This window comes from Zingiber officinale, chromosome 6B, assembly GCF_018446385.1.
Source record: "Zingiber officinale cultivar Zhangliang chromosome 6B, Zo_v1.1, whole genome shotgun sequence".
In the NCBI taxonomy this organism is placed as follows: Eukaryota; Viridiplantae; Streptophyta; class Magnoliopsida; order Zingiberales; family Zingiberaceae; genus Zingiber; species Zingiber officinale.
The window spans coordinates 77,995,746-78,006,904 of NC_055996.1; the positions used below are offsets into that span (position 1 = coordinate 77,995,746).

The 11,159-nt window shown below is 35.7% G+C and overlaps 1 protein-coding gene across 1 annotated transcript; it reads left to right on the plus strand.

Moving 5' to 3' along the window:
- The first annotated feature begins 6,289 nt into the window (after positions 1-6,289).
- Positions 6,290-8,594, plus strand: LOC121991147 (protein FAR1-RELATED SEQUENCE 5-like). Its single transcript, XM_042545167.1, has 4 exons — positions 6,290-6,354; positions 6,789-6,911; positions 7,390-7,526; positions 7,729-8,594. The coding sequence occupies exons 1-4, from the start codon at positions 6,290-6,292 to the stop codon at positions 8,592-8,594; spliced, it is 1,191 nt and encodes a 396-aa protein (XP_042401101.1).
- The last annotated feature ends 2,565 nt before the right edge of the window (positions 8,595-11,159 follow it).

The window sequence follows — 11,159 nt, forward strand, 5'->3', positions numbered from 1 at the left end:
CCGGGAAGGGAACATTAGGCGTCGATCCGGCTTAGATCCATTTCGGATATCTAAGTCGAGATCGTGACTAGATTCCGGTCTCGGAAAGACGGAATCTAAGTCATACTCTTGATATTGAATTTATAAACTGTGTTAACACTTTGTTTTGCAGGAAACATATTATATATTTGCCTTGGACTAACCTTGTCTTGTTGGAGAAGGAATCTCTGGAGAAAGGTGGTCCTGGCACCCGGAGGGGATCCGGGCGCCCGGAGGTCCGGGCGCTCGGAACAGGTCCGGGCGCCCGGGAGGCAATTTCTATCCTGATCGCGTCGTTGTCACGTGGAGCTCGTTGGTTGGACCTGCCACGTCTCACTAGGACGCCCAGAAGGGATCCGGGGCGCCCCGAGCCTCATATCAAAGAAGGGGTGGGGGTGGAGCTTGAATAACAACTGACAAGAAGATCTTCTACTGCTTGCTCTGCTACTCTACGCTCCTGCGACGCTAACGAAGCCCCGACAACGCAGTTTTTCCTTTTCGATTTATTCCGTTGTCGGTATTACTTTTATTTTCATCAGCATTTCAGCACTTAGTTTGTAATAATTTTCAAACTGCTAGTGATTGCCCATCGAAAGCACTCAACGAGTGCGTGCCTTGGAGTAGAAGTCGACACAGGCTTCGAACCAAGTAAAATTGGTCTGTGTTAGCATTGCTTACTTTTTCCGCTGCGCTTACTCTTATTGACAAATTTTTTACAATCGATATTCACCCCCCTCCCTCTATCGAACGTCTACGATCCAACAAGTATGTTCACGCCCGACTGAAATAGTGATCCAGTCATCTACATGCGTCTTCACTTGGCTCATTCTATTACTGGTCGGACGACTCATGCCCGATCGGCCCTTGATGTAGGGCTCCGCTCGATTACCATTTAGTAAGCTCGTTTATCCTCTAACATTGACCTCCTTGACTTTGACCTTCACGTCAATTGCTATCTTCTTCCTTTGACCCGCACTTAATGAGCCTCGTTTATCACCACATCAATATATATAAAATAATTTAACTTATAGATTATTCATTCACTTAAATCAATCCAATTAATTCATTAGTTCATATATTCTATATAAGTATGTTTGTCCTTTAGTTGGTATCAGTGATTCAGTTTACATAGATATATTATGAAACATATCTTTCAGTTTTAACTTGTGAAATAGTTCATTTATTTTCTCACAAATCTACCCTGACTTATTGTGCAAATTAATTAAACTCTTACCCTAGAGGTTATAGTGGTGTAGTGGTTATATCTCTAAGTATAAATCTTAAAAATTTTAGAGTCAAACTCAAGTTACGGTGAATTATTAAAGATTTTCTTCTAGCTAGTGAGTAATAGAGAAAAACTGTTTGAATAAATAACTACAATAGTCTCCTAATTTATTTTGATGGATGATAAAAAAATTTCAATAAAATCAGATCAACCATCTCATCAGTTTAGAAAATTAAATATCTCATGTAAACTTTTGTTATATTTCACGGAGACATTTTTTTTAATAAAACATAATAAAGTGCAAGGTCTTCTTTCCGCATTATATTCTCGTTACTATTATTATTTTTTCCTTCTAATAAAATATTTTATTAGTAATTCGATGTTGATGCTGTGTTAAAGAGAGGTGGCTAAGAAGCTAAAGAAAGTGTTGGGAACTTTTATTTGCTTTAGGGCTTCACTTTTGGTTCGTAGATGTTCTTTGTAATCTTAATTGATGGCCCTTGAATTGAGCCTTGAATTTAGTTGATTTTTTTAATAATAAACTCAATTGAAAGATCAAATTTAATAATAAATAAAAATTATTTCAGAGTTTAGCATTTTATTTGTATGTATTTGATTTTAAAACATTAGATTTTCATTTAATTGATTTTTTTATAGGGTAAAAATTGATATAGGTAAATGATCAAAATGATCGGTTTGAATTGGACCGGATTTTAAGGGCATTATGGTCAATTGTGCACCGGCATGTTGTCCTTCCACCGTTGAAAGAGGATGGGTAATGACTGCTCTGTGAAACCAGCCTGGCCCAGTTCCCTTCTCTTTAAGAACCGGTCAAAACAGGCCTTCGCCCAATTCTTCCGGTCCACCATCAACTTGGACTGGGCAGGCCAGCAATACACAGATATTCCACCCCCATTAAATACAGAGAATTCATTCCGACCACTTAAGGCCCCCGCTTGGGTTATAAGCTGGCGCAACTCAACTCGGTGAGAATGTTAGCCACAAACCATAACATAAAGGGAAGTGGTTCATCGAAACTATGCAATGCGGGACTAAAGACCAAGTGCGCAATTAAAATTCGGAATTGATAAAAGACGTATTCTTTTTTCGCATTTTACTCCTATGTCGTTTTTTAAAAATATTTTATGTTTTATTTTATTTTCTTTTTACTTGCCCTTTCCTTTTCTCTTTCCCCCACTCTTGTATTCATTTCTGGCTCTCTCCTATCGACATGTATAATTATTATGAAGAATGTATTCATTTTTTGACACAATGTATAATTATTACGGTGCCACGATGTATAACTATTATGATTCTAATATTTTAAAAATTGGCACAATAGATAATTATATTATCTTTCAATACTACACGAGCCTCATTTCTTAGAAGTCAGATCATATTTTAATTAATTTTTTAATAATATTTTAATATTTCTAGATAAATTAAAATAAATAATAAAAGGTATTATTGAAGTTCTTATAATATTAAAATTCCATATAACTTAAATTCAATGGAATCTATCTAAATTTATCATTGAGTTTTTACTAAAATTTACTGATAAAACTAGATAGATCCGATTGGATTCATTTATGATTTTATAGATTTTTAAGGCTAAAAGGAGTTTGACGATGCTCTCAATTTCTTATTTCAATTTTTTCAGAAGTATTAAAATATTATTGTAAGAGTCAGCTAAAACCCAAAACTCCTGAACCTGATATAAATCATATCAAAGCTAATGTGAACTTGATATGAGCCTAATTCTATTAATGAATTTTAATTGAAATTTAAACATGTCCCATTAGACTTATTTTAAGTCTTTTAAATTTTTGATGCTGTAAAGACTCTATTGGTATCCTTGAGCTTCTTCAGATAGGTTGAGGGGTTGAAATGTCATTAAAAAAATCAATTAAAATGTTGTATGGTCTTTGAGAAATTAAGGGTGTCGAAGATAATTACGTATGCATGTCAAAAAGAGAGAAAAGATGAGAGAGAGGTGAACAAACTATTTAGAAAAAAATATGTATTTTTTAAGACATTTTCAAAGTTTAGGACGTTTTTGACCGATCGAATCTTTAGGTGCGCTTTGGCAATTGCTGTTTACATTTCGTTCGTTCATTTTTGTAAAAATATATATATTTGTTTCTAAAATTCACCTTTATTTTTATTATATTTAAAAGGCACCTTATTTTAAGAACAATATGAAAACATACTGTATCATATATTTTTTGGGAAATAATAGAGGTTATAAATTTTGCAGTGAAATTTATTAATCTGGCGCCCTTTGTTTCACACTGTTGGGCCTCTCTTTCATAGTATTCCAAGGAAGAAAATTGGAAAATCGAAATAAATCAAGGAAATTAAGAAATTGAAATAAAAAAAAAGTCTTATTGACTATTTCGGAGATGACCGATTCGGTTCATACAACGGTTAATCCAAAAACCTAGTATTTTTTAGTTACGCTCCCCATTTAAAAGAAAATTTCTATAAATATATCGTAGTTGAGATTTGAACTGCAGATATATGAGTGACAACCTGAATATTTTACTGTGACCCCATGACCCCGAGGACAAGAAATTGAAATAAACCATGATATGGAAGGTATTTTCTAAACTTCATTAAAAATTGATCATTACTCTACTCTGTAAATGTAACATGCGATGACCGATTTAGTTATGCACCGGATAATAGTAGCAATATAAAGAACATTGTTAAATTATAGGGATGACTGTTATAATAACTATCCATTATTAATTAACTATGTTAGTTGGTTAATCTCGAAAATGAATTAATAGTAATTATAAAATTGACACCAAAATTAAAAGTCAAATACACTTTTGTATAAACAATGAAGGGGTGTAAAAAAATAGGGTCATAATCCATTCATTTCATGTCATTTTCCTAATTAATTGATAAAAATTCTATTGACCGTAGAAAAAAAAATTATGTACGACTTTATTACAATTATGATTTAAAGCAATTTAGAATAATAAATGCATAATAAATTTTCAATTTAATATTGTGATTGAGTATCAAGGTGACCCCATGCAACGACGAATTATTATAAATTCTTAAAAAAAGTTGACTTGGTAAATTATCACATCATATCATTAAAATTTTATTGAGAAAACATATCAATTACTATTTAGATGAAGATTGATTGTGTTGAATGTATGAACATTATTTAATAAAGTAGGATAAGATTAATTATTATAATTCAACTTTAAATCTTAATTGAAAAATTACGATTATCCTCGTCAACAATTGCACTCCAATCACATCTTTTTGGTCCAAATAAGTACCTCAAAATTTTGTTTTTTTAATTATTCATTTCCTACCAGAATATTTAAGAAAAATTGACCATTTTTATATATTTTTTAGAATTATTATATGAATCAAAGAAATAATTAATAATTTTTGCAATAATAAATATTTAATTTGACTTGATTGTATAATAAATATTCTCTTCCTCATTCTATCAAATCAGCCAAAGAATTCAAATATCATCTAAATTTTTTGATGAAATTAAGGAACATTATCAAACTCATTTAGTCCAAACCCATGGGAGAATAGAGACCTCCCATTTTAATTTCTTCCCAACCTAGAGGTTTTTTTGCACCACATATTGCTGTTAATAAATAATCTTCACTAATTGACTCAATTAAGAGTGGAGTTTGCAAGGATTATTAACCCAAGATGGTGTTGATTTCTACATAGCAATACCACAGTTTGTAAATTAGCATCAAGACCAGTACCACAGTGGTGATTATTCATGTTGCATATAATTATAGGACGTCAGAAACAACGCTGAATGGAGGAGGCGCCGTTTATCTCGGCAGGAGAGGGCGACGTGCGCTGTGGGGTGTTGTAGGCGACAACGAGAGAGGAGAGGGGAGGCAGCGCTCCGGTAGGAAACCAACGACGCGGAAGGAGTGGACGACGCTAGTCGATGATGGTGGCAAGGGGCTGACCAGCGAAGAGTTGTGCCCTTAACGCTGAGGAGGGCTGATAGTGATCGCTGGAAGTAGCGGTGGCAGTAAGGAGGTGAGGCGTCAGGAGCTCAGTGAGAAGGAGAGTTAGGGGCATGCCTCACCGGTAATGATGGCTAGTCACTGTGACGAGGTAGAAAGTGGGGGCGGTGTCGGAGAGCAGCGCTGTGGATGTTGTCGTCGGTCCCTCACGGGGGCGGTGTGTTCTCGTGCGGAGGTAGCGACGCGCCGTGCGACGGCGGCATCGCATGAGGTGGCGTCAGTGTGGAGAAGGGAGGAGGAGGTGTCGGCTCTCACGTGTGTTGCTGTGGCGGCGGTGTTGCCGGCGTGGAGAGGGAAGCGACGATGACCATGGCGTCAAGAGGAGAAGGAAGAGGAGAGGTGGTGGTTGGTGTCCTCGCGAAGGACGAAGGGGGAACGCAAGTATTAATTCATCATCTCTTTAGAGTATGATTCTTTCATTTATCGATATCATTTTGCTGAGAAGAATATAGAGTTGTTGTTTCATGTATGATACATATTCATCATATATAATTCAGCTAACGATGATACATATTCATCATCTTGATCACTTTTAATCATCTTAATATTATTATTAAATTAGTTTTCAATCTTATTTTTATAGAAAATAAATATAATTTTATCTTTACTTTAGAGAAGATACTTATAACTGTATTTTATATAATCAATTATAAAAATAATAAAATATTTATTTTCACCTGTGACGATGTACCTTTAACATCGTACTAATCAATGTGGAATTAAACCGAATTGAATAATTACTTACCCTTTCTATATAAGCTCCACCTCGTCTTAAAGGAGTGTCCTTAGGGGGACTGATCCTCTGCGCCCGCGTCCCTCTGCGCCCTCTGCGCCCGCGGCTACACGACAAAAAAAGCACGTGCTTAGCGCATGCATTTCTCGGCGCCAACATCGCTCGAAAAGAAATGCTCCGTCAGCGCAAAAAAAAAAAATAAGAAAACCCTAAGCCCGCGTCCCGTGCTCCTCTTCGCCCGCCAAAAAAACCCTCTTCTCCTCTCTGCTTCTTCTCCAGCTGACGATGCAGAGCCCCTCTTCGCTTCTCCAGCCGACGCCAGCCCTCCTCCTCTGCGCCTACGACCGGAGGTAACACCTACAACCCTGTGGAGAAGAATCACGTGCTTACTCTTGCCAACGAGGACCTCGCGAGCCCTAGCTCCCCACCGATTCCCTCTGCGCCCTCTGCGCCCGACACCCGTGTGCCCTCTTCGCCCGTCGAAGTGTCTCCTCCTCTTCGCCCGCAGCTCCCCTGTGCGCCTCGAGAAACAACTACGTGCCTGCGCATGCTTCCGGTGACGCGTGAATCGACTCCCGGCAACTCGCTAAGTGCTCCTTGACCAACACCCCATTTTACAGGTAGAATATGGTAATATGCTAATGCTCTCACATTTTTTTTTCTTTTGCTCTTTGTGTCACAATGGCTTTGATTTCATATGACTAATGATTGATAGAAATTAAGTTCAATGTTGCTATTGTCATTTGACATATTTTCTTATTATATAATGAATTTGCTCTATCAGGAAATTGGTTTCCAGTGTGACAACCATCAAGGGGAATGTCGTTCCAAATTTTTGTGTCATCTTGACTATTTTGCTTGGGTCATACGTGACAGTTACCTTCCTCAAGGAAGCCAAGGTCTTAAGGTGATGTAAATCAAATTGGATCTAATTATTTAAAGGCTAGAGTTTCTATTGTTTGTTGAACTCAAGGTGTGTGATATTCTCTTGTACTTCTCTATATTCTACGCTCACTTGTTTTTCTTGGTGTTTATATATACTTTAATACAAAAGACATGCTATGCACTGTTAATTCAAAAACCTGCATTTTGTTGTGTTCTGTTACTTCTGTATATGTTCATCTATTAATTTCACGCCATGTTTCCATGTACAACTGTTTTCTATCTTGTTTCTTAGATTTAAAAAGAAATATCTTAACTAGATAATAACTTGTCATACTATCTTCAAAAATTATCTGTCACTTTTGTTGGTAAGAGCTATACAAACATTTAGGTAATACTATAAAAATTTAGGTAGGAGCTGGATTCTGACAATGATGTTGCTGGATTTTGACAATGTACTTAAGTTTATATATTAATCTTTTATTGTGGCACACTTTTTTCAGGTTTAAAGTAATTATCATGGAGGGCGAATCTACGAGTTGTCATAGGTTGAATTTTGATGAGTCAATTGAAGAGTATTCTGAAGCAAACCAAGGCTGTGGTGATTTTGAAGTTAATGTAGAAGAAAGGGCTGATGAAGGTAATAAGATTCACAGTGCATTTATATTGAACTTTATATACTTCGATTTTTACATAATTTGATTAACTATGTGCATTGTTAATTGATTTGTTTGCATTAATTGATTAATTTTAAAGGCAATGAAGATGATACAGAGATTCCCCCCCCCCCCCATTAAGCACAGATGAATTGGTGCCAAAAATTGGTATGGAATTTCAAACAGAAGAGGAAGCGTATGACTTTTATTTGAAATATGCTAAACAAGTTGGATTTGGCATACGAAGGACAAGAACCCATAATGATAATTCGGGCAGATTAATTGACAGGACGTTTTGTTGTAGTGCACAAGGAAAAAAGGGAAAGGACAAACGAGATATTTATGTGAAGCAAAGTCGTGCTGAGACAAGATTTGGTTGTGATGCTAAACTGAGGATTAGTTGTCGAAATAATGACAAGTTTTGTGTGGTGAACTTCATTAAAGAGCATAATCATTATCTTTCAAGCTCAAACAAAACACATCTCTACAGATGTCATAGGAACATATCTTCTTCTGCAGCGATGCAAATTGAGATGGCAAGTGAGGTGGGAATCCCCCCAAAAGCATCTCATGATCTTATGATGAGACAAACAGGTGGGAGGGAGAATTTAGGGTTTATTCCTGAAGACTATAAGAACTACTTGCGATCTAAAAGAACAAGAAATATGAGAGTGGGAGATACAGGAGGTGTTCTAGAATATTTGCAGAAAATGCAATGTGATGATCCATATTTTTTTAATGCTATTCAAGTTGATGAAGATGATTTGATCACAAACATTTTTTGGTCTGATGCTAAGATGAGAGCTTATTATGGCAATTTTGGAGATGTTGTTTGTTTTGACACAATATATAGGAAGAACAATGAAGGTCGTCCAATTGCATTGTTCGTAGGTGTTAATCATCATAAGCAATCCATAATTTTTGGTGCAGCTTTATTATATGATGAAACTACTTTGTCATTTGAATGGTTGTTTGATACCTTCACTAAAGCTATGTCTGAGAAAAAATCAACAACTATTCTTACAGATCAAGATGCTGCAATGCTGCAATGACAAAGACTTTAGCTTCCAGATGGCCTGAAACACATCATCGTTTATGCATTTGGCACATTTATCAAAATGCCGCAATACATTTGAGTGGAGTTTTTTCTCAATTCAAAGAGTTTGCTAAAGATTTTGCCTCTTGTATATATGATTTTGATGAAGAGGAAGACTTTCTTTCTACTTGGAACTTGATGTTGACTAAGTATGCACTTGAAGATAATGATTATATTGGTTGAGACGTTTGTTTAGCATAAAGGAAAAATGGGCGTTAGTATATGGAAGACAAATATTTTGTGCGGATATGACTACAACCCAAAGAAGTGAGAGCATGAATAGCATTTTGAAAAGGTATGTCACTTATCAGCATAAGTTTTTAGAGTTTTTCAATCACTTCGAAAGATTGCTTCAGGATCGTCGATATGAAGAGTTAAAAGCATATTTTAGATCCAATTCAAGTATTCCATGTTTATTGTATCCGATTGAAATATTAAAACATGCTAGTTATAGTTATACTCCTGAGGCATTCAAGTGTTTTGAAAAAGAATGGTATAAATCTCATGATTCTATTGTATAAATTTGTGAGATTGTTGGATCACATGCAACATACAAAGTTACTTCGCACAAATAGAAGCACCATCATATAGTTACACTCTATTCATCTTCTGAAAAAATTCAGTGCAGTTGTAGCTGTAGAAAATATGAATTTGCTGGGATTTTATGTTCTCATATTTTGAGAATATTTTCTATGAAAAATATTATGAAGATCCCAAATGAGTATATTTTGAAAAGATGGACAAGAAATGCAAAAGGTGGATACTTTGAAGGTAATGATACAATTGTGAACAAAGATAGTTTGGATCAAAAAATTCTTCACAATATGCGATATAGAGATTTGTGTGGGTTATCTGTTCAATTGGTTACCAAAGCAGCAGAAAGGGATGACACCCACATGGTTGTTAAAAATGCTATGTTGAGCTTATGTAAGATGGTTGATGAAAAATTACAAGTTAATGAATCAATTGTGCATCAATCAAATCTTAGCCAAGAAGATAGTCAGTTGGTTCAATCTCTAGATGACACAACAAGGAATTTGAATGAAACAGAGTATCAAATTGGTGAAGGAAACGATTTTACAGTCAAAGGAATTAAACCTAAGAAGAAAACAGTTTCAAGCAAGAGGTTGAAAAGAGGCATAGAACAAATTTCTAGAAAAAAGAAAGGGGCAAGCAAAACTAACCAAACTCCAACAATTGTTTAGGTTTCATTCTTACTAATATTAGATTTTTTTTGTTTGATGTTACATTTAAAAAGCATATAGAATTAAATAATTTTATTTTTTTAATAGGGTATAGAAGATCCCAATATAGAAGATCAATTTCCACCACTTTGGCCAACACAACTATCTTAGGTTTACTTATTTTTTAACATTCCAAAATTAAATATTTATTAATAAATTCAGGCAACTATCTCAGGGTAACTTTGTTAGTGATTATTATCAGGTGACTTCCTCAACTTCAAAATTTCAGACTGCCATCTCAGCTTTGGACAACAGATTAAACGAAGAACAAGTAAGATGAATACCGCTTGCTATCTCTACTTCTCACATAGTTATATTCCCTCCCCCCCCTTTTGCAGCGAAGATATCCACCTACTGGATACCACTCGCTGGATACCACTTGTTGGATACCGCCTGCCAGATTTTTTCCTCCAGGACATCCACCTACTGGATATCCACTGTCAGGATATCCCGCATCTGGATATCCACCTTTCGGATATCCTCCAGTTGGTTATCCACCTTCGGGATATCCCCCAACTGGTTATCCACCTTTTAGATATCCACTCTTTGAGTATCCTGGTACATCAGCTCCACACCACGGTGAGTCTCATTTTTTATTACCAATATTCACATATCAAGTTTATAGGTGACATGATGTTTACATGTGGGCATATTCTGGATACAGGCGGACATCATGGGCATCGAAAGGAAAAACATGGTACCTCTTGAACAAATAGGAAAAACATGGTACCTCTTCTGTTCTGCACCTTCCTAGCTATTTGACAGTAGACAATTTTATCAGGAATTTAAGGGAAAATAATTAAAAAATAAAATAGTTTAGCTTTGCACCTGCAATCTAACGATAGCCACCTGTATACTATTGGGCTTGGCCAAGACTGTATGGCCTTCCGCACTGAAGTGGAAGATGTGATCTCTATGAGGTAACAAACCACCTATTATGTACTGTTCTCACAAGATAAAAAGGGAAAGACGTAAGGGCTTTCATATTGAAGTTAAGGATGGAATGTTGTTGGAATGTCTGTTTAATGCCTTAGGTAGTCTACAAAGGAGTCATTATATACTACCTAAGAGTTTTCTTTTTCTTTTTTTGGTCGTTTGACCTATATTAGTTTTGGAGGTAACTAAATAGCTCAGAAATAGAAAAATCGATCAAGATTCCATGGTGTAGCTAATTTGTAGGTGTATTTTCTTCTTTCATTTGTTGTGCTATGATGGATACTACCTAATTATACTTTTTCAGAGACTAATACGCATAACCTCTGAAACTATGTAACCTT